Source organism: Salarias fasciatus, chromosome 14 (genome assembly GCF_902148845.1).
Source record: "Salarias fasciatus chromosome 14, fSalaFa1.1, whole genome shotgun sequence".
NCBI classification, from domain to species: Eukaryota; Metazoa; Chordata; class Actinopteri; order Blenniiformes; family Blenniidae; genus Salarias; species Salarias fasciatus.
The window spans coordinates 11132970-11149268 of record NC_043758.1 but is presented as its reverse complement, the minus strand read 5'-3'; the positions used below and the strand labels follow the sequence as shown (position 1 = coordinate 11149268).

At 43.4% G+C, this 16299-nt stretch overlaps 1 protein-coding gene across 6 annotated transcripts in view; it reads right to left on the bottom strand.

Annotated features, from left to right (window-relative positions):
• dock10 (dedicator of cytokinesis 10) overlaps positions 1-16299 on the bottom strand; it is a 63739-nt gene that overhangs the window by 14300 nt on the left and 33140 nt on the right. For 5 of the 6 annotated variants that reach the window (XM_030107837.1, XM_030107839.1, XM_030107835.1 and 2 more), the window contains exons 5-32: positions 14731-14803; positions 14105-14263; positions 13671-13805; positions 13161-13347; positions 12232-12317; positions 11402-11485; positions 11024-11182; positions 10556-10804; positions 10332-10454; positions 9698-9780; positions 9472-9594; positions 8582-8661; positions 8308-8495; positions 8063-8128; positions 7862-7954; positions 7279-7402; positions 7071-7192; positions 6872-6955; positions 5102-5194; positions 4794-4912; positions 4042-4111; positions 2629-2742; positions 2362-2433; positions 2031-2177; positions 1646-1729; positions 1428-1524; positions 1236-1268; positions 258-436 (exon numbers count right to left, since the gene is read on the bottom strand). In XM_030107837.1, the coding sequence (XP_029963697.1) occupies positions 258-436; positions 1236-1268; positions 1428-1524; positions 1646-1729; positions 2031-2177; positions 2362-2433; positions 2629-2742; positions 4042-4111; positions 4794-4912; positions 5102-5194; positions 6872-6955; positions 7071-7192; positions 7279-7402; positions 7862-7954; positions 8063-8128; positions 8308-8495; positions 8582-8661; positions 9472-9594; positions 9698-9780; positions 10332-10454; positions 10556-10804; positions 11024-11182; positions 11402-11485; positions 12232-12317; positions 13161-13347; positions 13671-13805; positions 14105-14263; positions 14731-14803 (3226 nt within the window). The remainder of the gene's footprint in view (positions 1-257; positions 437-1235; positions 1269-1427; positions 1525-1645; positions 1730-2030; positions 2178-2361; positions 2434-2628; positions 2743-4041; positions 4112-4793; positions 4913-5101; positions 5195-6871; positions 6956-7070; positions 7193-7278; positions 7403-7861; positions 7955-8062; positions 8129-8307; positions 8496-8581; positions 8662-9471; positions 9595-9697; positions 9781-10331; positions 10455-10555; positions 10805-11023; positions 11183-11401; positions 11486-12231; positions 12318-13160; positions 13348-13670; positions 13806-14104; positions 14264-14730; positions 14804-16299) is intronic. The other variant, XM_030107836.1, reaches the window with a different exon arrangement.

The following is a 16299-nucleotide window of genomic DNA, read 5'->3' as shown; positions in this document are numbered from 1 at the left end:
TGTTAGGTTATAACGTTTGGTCTCTCATCCTGCTGCTGTGTTGTGGTTGGCAGTGTTTGGACCGGCCTAACAGAGACGACTGACTCCATCTGAAGTTCCCACGGCTGGTTAAGACGTCCCGTCTCTCGTATGCAGCTGCTACTAACACTCATACGTCCGTGAGCTGGTGTGAGTCAGGGAGGAAGAATCCCCGCTGTGTGTCCATGACTCATTTTTCATGGCTTCTGGTTTTCTCTCACATAAACATGCCAGTCTACCTTGGTGGCATAGCGTGCGTCCAGAGAGTGTTTGGCCATCAGAGTCTTGAGTGTGGCCAAAGCGAGGTGTCTCAGGTCCTGCTCGTCCTGCAGCGCCAGGCCGAGCTCCCGCAGCAGCAGGCCGGTCAGGAAGTGTTTCCTGCAGAACTCTCCGGTCAAGTTGTACTCCGGCACCGACACTGAGGACAGACAAACAGTCACAGTTCAAATGGAGAAAAAACACACTCTTATTTCATGACTCCAAAGACATTGCTTGGCTTTTGGCATGGATAAACCATGACAACTGCAGTTCCCATCAGCCGTGCTTTCTTATTTGCAGTATTTTCTTTCATTTTTCTGATGTTTTGAAGTTCCTGGCCTCCATCTTAATCTTTGATCGTCTTTCAACAGCGTCAGCGGTCGCTGCTGGAAGGAGAAAAATATACAACACCTAACAACGAGCTGAGGACTCCATAGATGTTTACAATAAATCTTTAAATCTGTTCAGTTTGTATCCACGGTGCAATTCACCCTCTTATCGGGGAAATAAATATGGTACATTTTTCACTCACTCCTGTTTTTTTTTCAAGTCAAGAACAGTTAGTCTGAATCAACATATGTCTGCTTTTAATAAGATCAAGCTCAAATAATACATTTTACTGTGGGAAAAATGCTTCTTTTGATAGAAATTTCATAACAGATTTTGGAAATTTATAGAAAATTGCATGTCGACCACACAGATGATCACTGACTCACAAAATATCTGGCAGTCAGATTAAACTAGGACCACTTAATAAATTCTTAACATATTAAAAGGTAGCTTCCACTTCAGACTGCAGGCGGGTCAGTCAGGCAGCTGACAGAAACACCAAAACCTTTTATGATAAACACATCGCTATCATTATTTTTGCAGTGTTTGCATTATGACACGGTTCAGCGGATTCCAGTCACACACACACAAACATCGGACACTGCAAAGATGTGAGTGGACATATTTACCATGAGTGCTTTGTGGCTCAGGGGATGCATGGTCTGACATGAACAATCAAAGTGAGAAGAGATGACAGGGGGAAGAGTGAGAGAGAGAGAGACGGAGTGTTAATTAACAAATGAGTGTGAGATCTACTTGATGTATGACTGTTACCACATCAACACTGCTGCCGGCGACGGCGCGTGGCGGCGGACTCGTACCTGTGATTCGAGCGGAGGGTAAGGGCAAGCTGAGAGGGATGTAGTGTTCGTGGTTGCACACCTCTCTCAAGAATTCGAATTTCAGCTCACACAGCACCTACCGGTCACACATAAAGACAATGTCACACCAAGTATTTATATGAAATGAAAGAAATGCTGGAAAACAGTTGGTGTTCGGTGGTCTTTTCAGTGACACTTGGGTGCAGATGTGAAGCTACCTTGCTGTCAGTAGCAGTGATCATGTTTATGTAGTTGCTGATCAGTTTGAAAGTGAAGCCTCGGTCCATGAGAGTAAAGCAGCGCTGTAAAAGAAAACACACACAGGAAGAACGTCAAGCCACAGATCACACCCGGTAGCAGTTAATTACAGTCACACACAGATCATTTAACACAGAACAAAGAATCAATAGAAAACGTTTTTTATATGCAGACGGTTTATACAGTTTGTATCGATCCTTCAAGCAACAAATGCACTCAGCTTAATAGCACGGTGCACGTTTCCTTCTCGTGCACTCCAGCACGACTGATCCCACAGCAGCATTTATTCTTGTTCGATATTTTTACTGAAATCAATCATGTGATTTCTAAAAATTTGGCTCGTACCTTCACAAAAGCAGCCACAGCTAGGTTAGCACTGCGGGTTTCTTCAGCCAGGTCTTTATTCTTCCAGAAGATGTGTTCAGACACTGTTTCCACCAGAGTCTCCACCCGGTTCAGATAAGACGAGGGGAAACGCTGCGGCCTCGGCAGCTGGAGGGAAACAGCACGTCAGCTTAGTACCTTAGTAACTTTTATGAAACATGGGTTTGTGGAGTTTGTGTGTTGAAAGACTACTGGTGACTCACTAGGTCACTCCCTATGAAGTTTTCTCCAGGTCAAATGCAAGGTTAATAAAGCTACAGGTATAGAAGACGGAAGGATGGAAGCATCTCACCTTCACCTTGTCAGAATCAACCAAATGTTGTGCCATGGACTTGACAATGAGCTCAGAGAAAAACCAGGAGAACTGAAAACAACCGAAGAGAGGTCAGAGGAAAGTCAGTATTCTAGCTTTCAACTAGAGAATCACAGATTTTGGAGTTCCACTTGTCTCTGAGACAAAAGTGTTTCTATGCTTTTGAAAAATCAAAAAAAAAAAAAAAAAAACCAGTCCATTTTGAAATGAAAGCAGAGGAGATTGGAGATGAAGGTCGAGACAAACCTTCAGGACATTCTTGACTGCCGCTTGCTCATTGCTCTTCAGGTCAAAGGTCATCCCCTTGGCTAGCTCTTCGTGAACTGTCCTGAAGCCGTGAGCCTCTGACTTGAACACATACTGCAAACAGCGAGATGGAGTCACTGGAGGTCAGGAAGCTTTTTCTATTGATGGTTTTCAGTCATTTGTTTGGGTATTGGTCTGATTTTTACTGGAAACAACTCCGACAAAGGAATTACAAACAGCAATGAAAAATGCAAATAACCAAAATAAGCTCCAAGATAATAATCCATTGATTATCGAAGTCATTTTTTAATCAAGAATATTAAAACAATAGAGTATGACTTTTTTCAAACAGATGATTCTGAATCGCTACTAACAGTATTTTGACTATCATTTTGTTTGTGGAAAGAAAACTATGTTGAAACAAGCTGCAGATTATTGCTGCACAAGTTCCACAGATCACGAATCCATGTTTGTGATGCAAAATGACACCCCAAACACACACACACACACACACACACACACACACACACACACACACACACACACACACACACACACACTGAATACCACAGAGAGAGAATACATAGATAGGGAGCACTATGTTTTCACCCACTGTGGCATGACTACTCGTGGAGTAAATGCAGTCAGGTTCAGGACCCAATCATGATGGAAGAGCAAAGCCTCACAGATGCCTTTTAACCCTAAAAACAAATATCCACGCTCAAATAATTCTAAACTGGTGAGGAACCAGTGCTCCCAGTGCTGTTATTGCATGCCGCTGTGTTCACATTGTAGGAGATGCACTTACTCTTAGACACACACACACACACACACACACACACACACACACAGTTTACACTGGGCAGCACAAGCACTGAACCTCAGCCAATCAGTTACTATGGCGACGGTGTTTCCATTAGCTCTGCTGCTCCTCTCTGCTCCTCTCCTCCTCCACCTCCTCAAACCCTGCAGCTTTCCTCGGTCGTAGCCAGCACGGAGCAGGTCTTGTGGTTCCTCCCGCTCTCCTCTCTAATCCTCTCACTGATTTTCGCCCCTAAACAAACACGCCTTGTGTTTCGGATTGAGCAGGCCGAATGTCCTAGTTTGCCTCCAACTCAATCACTCTTTCTTCTTCCTCTCCCCCTCTCAGTGAGTGTGTTTGGACAGGGTTCTGGGCACGTGGCCCTAGCCACACTCCTGCTGGCCCAAACACACACAAACATATAAAGCCCCCTTTTGGCTTTTTTTTTTTCCTCCAACAAATCAAATTTGCAGAACAGATTCCTTTCCTTTGTGGAAAACAACAGTCTCAGAAATGATACGGTCCCCCTGAGCACACAGTGCTGCTGCAGTCCCACAATAAAGCTCGCTTCACTCCACACATGACCGTGCAAAATCTAGCCTCTTTATTACCTTTATATAGGAGTGCAGGTAGTGATCCAGGTTTTCTTCATGGCACTTTGCAACAATGTGAACCAGCACTCTGAAAACACACACAAGCATGCGAACGAAAGACAATCAAAATGGACAATCTTTATTATTTCAATCACTGTTTTAATAACCGAACATGAATACAAACTGCATGACGGGGCAATGGGGCAATAAAAACTGAACAAGACTTTTACCAAAAGCAAAATGACGTGTGTGCATATCGCAAATTGTATATGGATATTGATGTTTTTGTGCCTGTAATGAGATTTGCCTCTAAAGAGACCAGTAAGTTAACGTCTTGACCTCCACCAGAGACGACCCTCTCAGGATTATTACAGAGGGATTTCTTTGCTCTCTTTCCTGAGTTCTCCTCGGACTGGACGTAAACTTGTTAACTAATTTTCATCCATTTAGGTCAACAAACTGTTTTCTTAATCACAAAGCCATTGTTGTGGTCACTGATTTAAAAAAAGCTGCATAAAAAGACTTCATGAAATACAGCCAGCCAGTCTTGACTGAGGGACCTTATAAATGTCATTAAAGATACAGATATTGTTACATACACATAATTCTCACACATACAGATGGATTCACACACAACTCTCCACAATCACATTGCTCCCATAAAACTGTATTTTTTAATCATTGTGTACTTGTTGCACTGTGTATTTTACCACATCCACAAGCCCCTCAATGCATTTGCTGTGAGTCAGGAGTGTAGTGCTCCTGCCTACCTGGTGGTGGCAGTAGTCACTTCATCATTGTCATTCTGAGTCAGAACCTTGAACAGCTGGTTGAAAAGCACTGGCAGGAATCTGACCATCACTGGGATTCTCTCCATGCTGAGGAGACCCTGGAGAGAGGAGAGGAAGATGAGGGGGAGGAGGAGGAGGCGGAGTGAAGAGGGTGAAAATGAAAAGCCTAAAAGAGGCTGGAAGGATTCTGACATGACGTCTCACTCATCAGACGTGAAGCCCTGCTGGGTTTCTCTTTCTTTTCTTTTTGGAATGTTTGTGTCAATCATCAACAGCTTTTCTCTGACCTTCAGACAGTTGAGGAAGTTGGAGGTAGGAGGCTGAGAGAGGTCCAGCTCTCTCTTCTGGCACTGCTGGAAGAACCGGTTCAGGTGGGGGTCCTGGCACAAAGGCAAGCACTCACCAAAATCAGCGTCGAAACTCTGCATTATCACTTAGTGGATTTGGTTCAGCTGAGATTTGAACTCCAATAACTCATAGTCAAAATATTAACTCAGTCTACTTTGGCTCACACACCTGAAATTGGATTTGCAGCTTTCAAAAACAACAGAAAATGAGTCATAGCTTGATATTTTTTGCAGATAATCATTATTGTATTCATGTTATCGTTCGTAATGTTTCAAAAAAAGAACATACATCATTGAGTGGTAGACTCTGAAACTTTTATTTGTTGCAAAAATCCACTAAATACAAAAGTTTCTGCAAACCCTTGAACCTTTTTTTTTTATATTTTCAAGTAACATTACCACATTTGATCATTTGAGTTGTTAATTACTATCTTCATTGATCTCTGACAGACAGAAACCATTTGATAGAAATTTTAAGCCACAGCTTCACTGATAAAATAAATAAAAGTGCAAAACTTGACTCAACTTGTCTGAAATAAAAATATATTGGATATGTCCCTATTGTTGTCAGTGATCATAAAATCATTTTGTAAAGGTTTTGTTCATTTAATCTGCCTTAAAGAAATGAAATATCTTCAGAATCATTTTGACTGTCATTCCGGTAGCTATCCAAGGATTTCATTAAGGGTCACATAAAGTGCCACAGAATGTAAACTCGTGTAGTCTGATGAGTTTACAGTACTGACACATATTTAGGTACTTTTAATATGTTCACTTCTCTTTAAAAACCCCATGACGGATACTTGATGTTTTTTAGGTGGATTCCACAAGTCATTTTACGAGTTTCAGTTTGCAAGTAAGTCTCAGAGACTCTTCAAATCCAAGCACTGCAGTTATTCAGTGGCTCCAATCATCCCCGACCAGCAAACCACAAACAGAAAGTCTATTTCCTCTTTTCACGTGTCAGTCTGCATGAGAAAGAGTTACCACACTGTGTGTTGACGGACTGTACTTTATATGCTCATCTTTCATCGGCCTGCATGTTTCGCTTCTGGACCTCTAAAGGTCATTACTTTTTCCTTGACTCATTACAGCAGATGAGTCAGCGAGGGAATTTTAAATGGACAGCAGCTTCGTTTTGAGTTAAAACATCCCTCTGAGGATATTTGTTTTAAATCACAGGCAGTTATCAGCTGACTGTATCATAATTTAGTGTCCAGGACAAAATATTATGATGTTCTACATCAGAAGTTCCCAAAATGTTCGAGGGTGACCCTTGTTGGTTTGATATCAGGACAACTTAAAATACTGTGGGTAGGTTTTGATTAAAAAAAAAAACAAAAAAAAAAAACAGGCTGGCTAAAATGGCACAATGAAGAATTGATTTAATTTCAGGACAGGTCTGGATCATATCCTTCTTGTTTGAATTAAAACCCATAAAATATTTGACAAATAGAATTCTAACAATCAGTGTTTCAATAAAAGTTTGAAGTTTTTAACAGAACTTTTCTCTTCCTATAGAGCAATAAAAGACACCTGCAGGGAAAAGGCATCACCCTACGATGACCCCTAAACCTAGACCACTGAGTTCAATACCACTCACTCTGTCCAGTGTCATTAGAGGCCACAGTTGTTCCGATGCGGCGGTCAGAGAAACACTCAATAAACCATTGGTGCATTAAAAGGTGAAGAGTGCTGAGCCTCTCCTACCTGAGTGTATACTGTGGACACCACGTTGGTGGAAACTTTGAAGATAGCTTTCCCTCCATCGACCCATTTCACATCTGCACCGTTCTGTAAAAAAAGAAAAGAAAAGCTTCACTATGGATCATCTTTTGCTGCGCTTAAAGTCATCCACCTCTCACAAATTCATATTTATAAATTATGATTTGTTTTTCCCTACTCTCACCTTGGCGTTGCTGGCTTCCTTAATGGCGAGGTACCCAGGCGGCAGGTTACAGGACACGGAGATGTTGAACTCCTGAGATGACAAGCGGCCTTCCTTGAGCAGAGGCAGCCAAGAATAGCCGACTGAAACAACAAAGAGCAAAATACTAATGTAGTGAAAAAACCCCCCGGCATAGCGTGGCCTGGCTCAGGATCTGTCGCTCACTCACCGGGGGTCTCCAGGGCTTCTTTCCTCTTCGCGTTGGTCTTCGCATTGATGTCGCAGGTGACGTGGTAGAAGGAGAACAGAAGATGGTGCTTTTCATGGAGCTGCGTGGGAAGCTCGATTTTCACCTGAGGACACAATTACAGCTTATAGGTGAAACCGTCCGGTCTCAGTGAGAGCCGAGGACGGACGAGGCCCGACAGAGGAGAAGATTTCACCTCCCCGCGCTCCGCTCCACGTGGCTCCGCTAACAGAAAGCTTGTTATGGCTGTGGTCATGCTGGTTTGTGTTCTGAGTTTCATTTATAGGCGGGTGACGCCGCTCACATGCCAAACGCCACCCTGCCACGTGTGTGGTGAAGTCGTAGCAAAGTAGTAAAGTTAAGATCTGTGTTTCAGTTTATTAGATTCGATTTATGTTCATGGAATGTGGTTTGGATTAAATGTAAATTACGCTCAGTAGTACAATGAATGTAGAAACTTGAGAGTATTGCATCCCTGTCCATTCTCTGAGAGCCTCTGAAAAGATTAAGCTAAAATTGATCGATTTCCAGGTTTAAACTGTTTCCTTGTGGCTCTTTTCCTCACCTCATCGTAGAAGTCGGGGTTCTGGGAGTGATGAAGGACTGTGGAACAGGCTGCGGTGGTGAAGACTGGCCCGCCTGGCTTACCATAGATGCACTGCAACAACAGCCGTTTCTCATCATACAAAGAGCTCGAGCGGAGAAAGAACGAGTCGTATAAAGGCCAATAAATGTCTCATCAACATGTTTTGGAAGAGCGTTCTACCTTGAGGGGTTTGGCAACTTCTTCATCCGAGCTGCGAAACTCCACATAGACTGCAAGGTTACGAGCCTGCAACAGGCAGACCATTGTTAACATCAATGAGCGAACACATCAACACACTAACATTAAAAATGCAAGCAGTGTGTTCAACACAGAGAGGAAGTCAACACTTTTAAAAAGATTTCTCAATTTTTATAACAGCCGATGTGAGGATCCTGTTAAAGGAAACGGAGGTTTAGGTGTCCTACCTTGGCAAAGCTCTTCTGACTGTCGTACTTGAGATGTTTGGGGTAGACGTAAATGTGGTTCCTGTAGACGCGGTGCGGCTGGATGAACTTGGTGGTGTCCTGCACGAACTCCTCCACCTCCACGGTAGGCTGGTGTTTGCTCAGATCTTCAAACGGCTTCACCGGCACATAGGAGGACGTCACGCAGTCTGGAGATTGAGAAAAAAAGGAGTTTTGGAGAAGCGTCAGGGTGAAGGAGAGAAGGAGGGAAACGTGAACAGAGAGCCTGGCATACTTTGGTGCTCCATCGGGACGTAGTCCACTGCGACGTCCAGCGTCCCGGGAACAGTCTGCAGCTTGCTGGTCTTCTCAGCCCTCCAAAGAGTGAAAGAAAATCTTTAATGAATTCTGAATCCACGAGGAGTGCTGCTTTTACTAGAAGCTCTCACTTGCTTGGAAGACACCTTATGATGTAGACTACCGAGTTAACATAAGAGTGAGATCACAACTTGCGCTTGTTAAGTTAACAATTAGCACTTTTGGTTTGGTGCATTTTGCAGCTGATCAATTAAGAATGATAGTGTGATTAACAACACATGCAAATGAGTCTGAATGAGAATTTTGCATGTGTTACTGCTTGAGTTTGGTGTAGAGAGAGAGAGAGCTGAACCGGAGCAAAATTAAATTTGATAACACAGGGGTGGACATGAAGACGCAACGAGGAAAGCAATAAAGGAGATGATTTGTCACAAAAGGTAACAATGTGAGAAAAACAACAAAAACAGCAAGAATTTAAGATAATTAAAAAAAAAAAAACCCTTTACATTCCCATTCCAAATTGTCTGGAAGCAGAATATCAAGCTGACATCTTCATCTTACCCATGTAAACTTTTAATGAATGAAGCTCTAAATCAATAAAGTGTCTGTTGATTGTTTTGGGCTAAATCTCATTAATTTCTGCAGCCATTTTAGATCATATAAGCTGATTGTTTTATCTTAAAGCTTGTTCATTAAAAAAGAGGTTTTTATTTCTAGGCAATTAATTCAGCTGCAAGTACAAAAACAGATAATTTTCTTTTTTTGCCTGGTTGGAAAAAAAGTACTGTTTTGGATGTGAATTCTACAGTATATGCGTCTGTAGACAGTGAATAGATGTTTCCTGTTGCAGTCTACAGGCGATCTCACCTCCGGTACTCTGACACCAGCTTAATCAGGTCATCCGTGGAAATCTTGTTGCTCTCTTGTTTGAAAAGCGGCGAGAAACGTGACTCTCGATCCAGCGCCCCTTGGTTGTCCTTAAACACTGGCCTGCAGACATCACCAGAGTTTTTCTTGATTAAGACTTTATCCTGTTCGGACAACACAGCAGAGACATTCTTAAATAGAGAAAGCAGAACCTTCATACACCGACCTGACAGACCAGGCAAAGGGCATCCGGTACTTTCCCAGCTTACTGCAGAACTGTTTGTTGGACTTCAAGATCTTCTGAACAGTCTGTTTCAGGCACAAAGCAGAAAGACAGGGAAGCATGAACAAGAAGCCACATTCCGATCAGCCTGAAATCTGGTGGCTGCAGACAGAGCGACGGGCTAAATTAGAGAGTTCTTTAATACAGCAACCCCTGGCAGCAGGTTGAACGTCTGCTGTTTCACTTAGCATTTAAACAAGGATAATATGGAGCCACGCCAGCGACGGGAAGTCAGGAAACGTCTTAGTATTGTGGAAAAGCCTAATTTTTCCTAAACTATCCAACATGACAGGCATTCAGTGAAGAAGATAAACTCTGGTCAAACAGGGCGAGCATTCTGTAAATGTCAGTCTCACTTGATTAAACTCTTTTCCTTGACATAAACAGTTCTTCATAATTGTTGTCTTTCAGCATGCTCTCCAAACAAAGTCACTATGAAAGATTTTGCTCGATGTCGTTGATCAAAAATGAATATAAAAAAAAAAAAAATTCTACAAATAATTATAATGAATACTGACACGAACCCTCAGTCCCAGAAGAGAAAAATGACAAGAATTGACAGTAAATCAAATCTGACCTTGCTGGAGTCGGTATTCTTGATATAAGGTTCAGTTCCACAAGCAATGTTCCCCATCAGCACCTTTTCCACTTTCGCCACCATCACTATGTCAGTGTGGGGGTTGGTCACTGAGAAGACAGCCTGCACGGACAATACAGAGACGTTAAAGACAAGACGAAAAAAATCAGAATGAACAGAGGAAAAGCACTTTTCTCTGACCGCTAGACGTTACACCCTTGTACCTGTTTGGGAAAGCAGAGCCAGTGCTCCAGGTCCGGGCTGAGGTAACAGTCGCCCGGCTTCTTCTCAGCAGGGGAGCACAGGCCATTTTCCTGACCTCCGACCCCCGCGCGAGGATCTGCCGTCCCGTTGCTGCAGCCGCCGAGCATCTGGCGCACCGCCTCGTGGTTCAGGTCCACGTGGAAGTCTGCGGACACCTTCCTCCCCTCTCGTACATCCAGCAGAGCCAGCGACACAAAGAAGGGTTCGATCTGAAGGAGCAGGTTAAGCAGAGCCATGTGGTCACATATCACGACCTTCTCAAATGATTTGCTACAACTCATAGTATTTTTTTTTTCTTTGTTAAAAAAAAAACATACTAAGAATAGAAATTGGCTGTGGGTTCTGGTGGTAACATGACTCATTTTCTCCTGGTTACAAAACAGAGAGAAGTGACAGACGTGAAAAAAGGAAACTCCTCTTCCACTCACGTTGGTGACGGGCCCGGTCTCGCTCTCGTTGATGCAGCCCTGCAGCATCAGGTTCAGGGATCGGCAGGTGATCATGAACCTCCTGCCCAACTTCTCCTCAAACGGACGCACTGACGAGCTTTCACTCGATGAGTGTTCGGTCCGAGGGCTCCTCAGAACCTGTGGTCAGAGAAAAACATGCAATTCAGATGCTTTTTTAAATGTATATCAAGGAGGAAAATCAGATGAGGTTAAAAGTGTACAAGTCAAATGTAATGTCATGAAATCCTAGTTATATGACTTAAATATAATAGTTTTAAGCTGAAATAAAGTGTGAGACATCCTTCTAGCATGCATATTGTGAACTCTGAGGCGAGCGGCCGGAGCCTCCGTACTTACAGGGGTGTCCGGATCGAGAGAGAACAGATTCAGCCGCTCTTCTCTTCTGGCAGAGCGAATCCCCTCATCCGTCTCAGAGATATACTGCGACAGGACGGCCGGCCGGAGAAAAGAGAGAAATGAGAGGAGAAACTCACTGCATGTAATAAATAGCTTCATGTCTCCGGCTCTTACAGCGGTTACCGGTAATGTGTTTGTGTTAGGTTAACTTAGTGAGATTAGATTTGAATTTTTCTTTTGTGGTCTTGTAAAGGGCCTCTGGAGGTCAGTTATGAAGACTATTACAGTCACTATATACATTTCTAATGAATACAAGTATGTTTATCTGTACAGCCTGATTAAAAAAAGATTTCCCAAAACACAAATGAATTTCAAATTATGCTGTTATGAAACGTTGTGATGGGTTATACTCTGGGATGTCAGTTCATTAAGTTTTTTTCATCTTCTGCTTCACCATTACATTATTTCTTGTTGTAAAGTCATGGAATCATGGAGTCGTCATTGAGAATAAGGAGCTCTGCAACATGGGAATTCACATTTTTATGTTTAGCACATAGATTTCACAGGCGCACAGACCAGATCTTGAAAGTATTGTTTCATATCAATGACAGCATGAGTTTTTGTCATTTAAATATCACTTAAATAGCTACTTATATTGTAAATACTGTATATAGAAAAAGCAACTTGTGCATGTAGTTGCGTTTGCTGACAACTGATTCACTCAATGTATTTAACAAAAGAAGTCTATTTTCAACTGCATGTTTCCCCACAAAGGGGAAAGGGGAATCGCAAAATAAAAAAAAATAAAAAAAACTGTCAGTGCAGCCAACCTTTGCGAGCTCTGGATTGATGCCGTTCTCTGTAGTTTCTTCATTTTCCTGCAAACAGCCGTCACTCAGCGACAGGTCAAATACGTCTGTGGAGAAGAATAACACGATCGCCGGTCACGAGAGAGTGACTTCCATGCCATTGAGTGCATGGGAAAGTTTATCTAAGCGGCCCGTTTTACATTAAGGGCCACATAACATTTTCTAAAATAGGTTCAGGGGTCCACCAACCGCATTCTGCAGACATATCTCCATTCCAGAATAAAATATGGCTCAATTTGTGGGATGCATCGATAATCAGGATGACTGACTGCTGCAGAAATATAACCCTCATGTTGCCTGGAGCGGTTCTTCCCGAAGGCCATGCTGAACAAAATGGCTCATTAATGGTAGGTCGGCGCACGGCAGCGCGCTGATTTAGAGCCGTGCTAGCAGACCGCGGAGCCATAACGGCTGACGCTATTACATCACTCCCTCAATTCTCAACAGCCTATCAGTGTTTTATGCTATTCCGCAGACCGTGGGCCCGGGGCCCGATCGCTCATGGAGCTGGCACACGCCGGTTGTAATAACTGCATTTGATGGACTAAGCCGAGGTGGAGTCTCTGTGCCGTGTCAGGTCTCATTTCCTAACAGTGACGTTATAGACTAAGTCCCTACCCGGTTGGAAAGCCCCCATTAGGATCATGGCAGGACGACAGGTATTATTTAGCTGAGAGTAAGTAAAGCGCTGAGGAAAAGGTCACATTTTTGCTGAACACAGCATAGAAAGTTCTGCCTCTTTAAAGGCAGTATGATTTATCCATATGTCTGAGTTATGCTAAAAATTTGGTATCCGTCTCTTAATAAATACTCCTTTCACTATAAATTACTACTCATGCTGTTTATTTCTCTGCGCTCGTGCGTCTGCAGCCGCCGGGCTGTGCTCTCACCCTGCCGGTGTTCGGTGAGGTCCAGACTCTTGCGATCTGGAGCCGGTCCGTCGTGAGGGCTGATCTGTAAGATGCGCGTCAAGGTGCTGATCCACTCCTCCATGTCCTGTTCGCTCTCCGCGGCCAGCACGAAGTACGTAACCTCGTTCATCTTCAGCTCGAAGGCGTGTTTCCTCAGGCGGTTATTCTTTTGGGAGATAAAAGGAAGGATGAGATGAAGTGAGCTCTTGACAGATGTTGCAGTTTCGACTAGTTTCCTTTCCCCTCACTGTGATCATTCTTCTTCCAGACAGTTCTTTATTATTAGACCATTACTTTTGTTCAGTGATAGAACAATTTCAACTAACCTCTCATTGAGACGTTTAACTGATTTTTGCAAATTAAAACAGAGAACTTCAGCACATTTTTATGACTTCTTGTAGTTCACAGTTATTTTGATGGTCAATATACTATATGACAGCATCTGAGCCACACATGGATTTTCAGTCTAATAAATACTTCAAATCCCACCTGAACAACCCCCGTGCAGGAGTCGAGGAAGATGCACCCTTTGGGTTCCTTGGAGATCTTCTCATCTTTGTAGAAGTTCATGATGTAGGAGTTATCTGTCAGCTGAGTGAGCTGGAAGTACCTCCTCTTGAATGACTGCACAGGCAGAGACATAACACAACCGTATTAACCTGACATAAGGAACAAATGATCACTCTCCAAAGTTATCGAATAACCTAAAAACAATAAAGCAGGGTGTGGGGTGGCGATAAATGAACTGGAAAATCTATGTGGCTTCAGGTTGGGAAAAAAAACAATACAATTCAAGTTCAGAAAGAGTTTAACGGGTCAGAGAGTCACGTTTGACACTGTTAAGTGAAAACAGGTGAAGAGTGGTGCCGATTCGGGTGAACACACAAACCGTGTAAAACAGAGACCACCTGACAGCTCCTCACCCGCACTGTGATACTATTGTTGACGGTGCTGTTGAAGTTTCCTTTGTACAGCCAGCCAGATCGAAACACACCGATCCCTCCCCCTCCTCCTCCTCCTCCTCCTCCTCCGCCGCCACCTCCTCCACCTCCCCCTTTGGAAGAGGACAGTGAGGTGGTATCCTGTAAAACAAACAGGGATGCTTCATTATTAAATGATGCGAGTGCAGCAAAAATAACATTTTAGGTAGCCTACATATATATATATATATATATATATATATATATATATATATATATATATACATACATACATATATATACATATATATATATACATCGTTACACTAAAAATGCTGGTTCATAAGTTGTATTTGGAAAGTAGTCACACAGACTGCAGACACACAGAAGAAAGAAGATGATCAATAGACAAAAAGGAGGCGTTCTCTTATAGGATCGTCATTTGTCAGTGAAATTACCCTCATAAGCAATGTCACACGGACCTGTAATGAACTGACTGATGTCCCAGAGTATCTTTTAACAGCTTTACAGCTGCTCTAAACTGATTTGTACACGAAGGGCCCGGATGGAGCCGGTGTGTAATGCATTTGCTCCGAAAAAGCTTTTGACACGAGATGGACATTACTGACCTCATCCTTGTCCACATCTTCATAATCGATCTCGAAAGAATGGGATGGAAGCTTCTCCGCTTTGTACAGTTTCCTATTAAAAAAAAGAATAGGGAGGCATGGAGGACATGTTGAGGAAATGTCTGATAATATGAAGCGGTGACAGAAGAAAAAGAAAACCATTTCTGAAATTCAATTATTGCAGTCTGTTTGAGTGAAAATGGACGTGGGTGGCTGAATCTGCCTCACAATTCACTGTCAGGAGTCAACAATAGGTAGTCCTCACTCGATCCCGCTCCGCTGATTTCACAGGCGAGCCGGGCTTTGTGTGTGAGCTTTGGCATAAAATGTCTTTGTGTGTGCGCCGCGAGCTGCAGACAGCGAGGCTGCAGTCTGCGGAGGGGAACGCTGGAACCACCCTCTGCTGAAAGTCACACGGTCGTAAAAGCCAGCCAACAAAATCTGCTGTTGGACAATGTTTTTTTTTTTTTGGGGGGGGGGGGGGGGGGGGGGGGGGGGGGGGGGGGATTTCTGATGACTGCTGACACGAGAATGCTAATACCGGCCCGCACGAGTGAAGATCACTGCACTCAAATCGAGACACACACACACACACACTTACGCAGCGGCTGTGCATCAAACACTGGACAATAGTTTCTAAGGTGTATTTCACTTCAGCTTGTTCTGTAAATCTGTGAGCTCCCAGTTGTTTAGTAAACAAGCCATGAAACTGTTGTGTCATGTAAAAAATCACAGGAACCTAATGGGATCATCTAGTCGAAGTGTGCGTTCCTTCTAGTGTTTCATCTAATTGAATATTTTCTCCTGCACGTCACTGCAGAGGTCATGTGAACTAAGAGTAGGACTACAGTGGCAACCCCTGGGACAGAGGGAGGACATTCCTGTGGCTGAGAAGCCGCTCCGGGTCGGTCTCTCTGGGACTTACAAAACTCCGCTTGAATGACTGACAGGCTGATTGAACAGATGCCCGAGCGGGCGACTGACGGCGAGGGAAGGAGGGAGCGCTGAGAGCAAACTTCTCTCCGAGCGGAATGCCTTCCCTCTCCGACTCCGTCAGTCGACAGGAGACACCATCTTGCTCTTGTTACTGACCTCCCAGCTCCGTGTAATAAATTGTGGTTATCCTTGATGTTCGTGGCCACTTATGGGACCGGGAGCTCACCAGGAAAAAATGCGGCACATCGTTTATCAATTCAGCAAGTCAAACAAAACTGAAGATTAATTCCGAAAGTCGACCATATCGCATTACATGGAATCAAGCAAAACATGAAAGAATCACACTATTCATTCATAAAAACTAATTCTAAACAAAAAGTTGAGTAAAAACATAAATCTAAGCAGCCAGATGTAATTCTTCATTTCAGAATGGTTGCTGTCTCTGCAGTGTGCGGTCGTCAGTGTTGTGTGTTGCCAGTTTTCTCGCGTGTCCAGTCCAGTCATTATCTTGTCAAACCTCGTACCTTTTGTTACATCTGGTTAGTCTTAGTTTTGAACCCATGCCTGCCTTTTGGACCACATTTTGTATTCTCTGGTGTAACCGTCTCTTTGTTGGTTCTCTGACTCTGACCA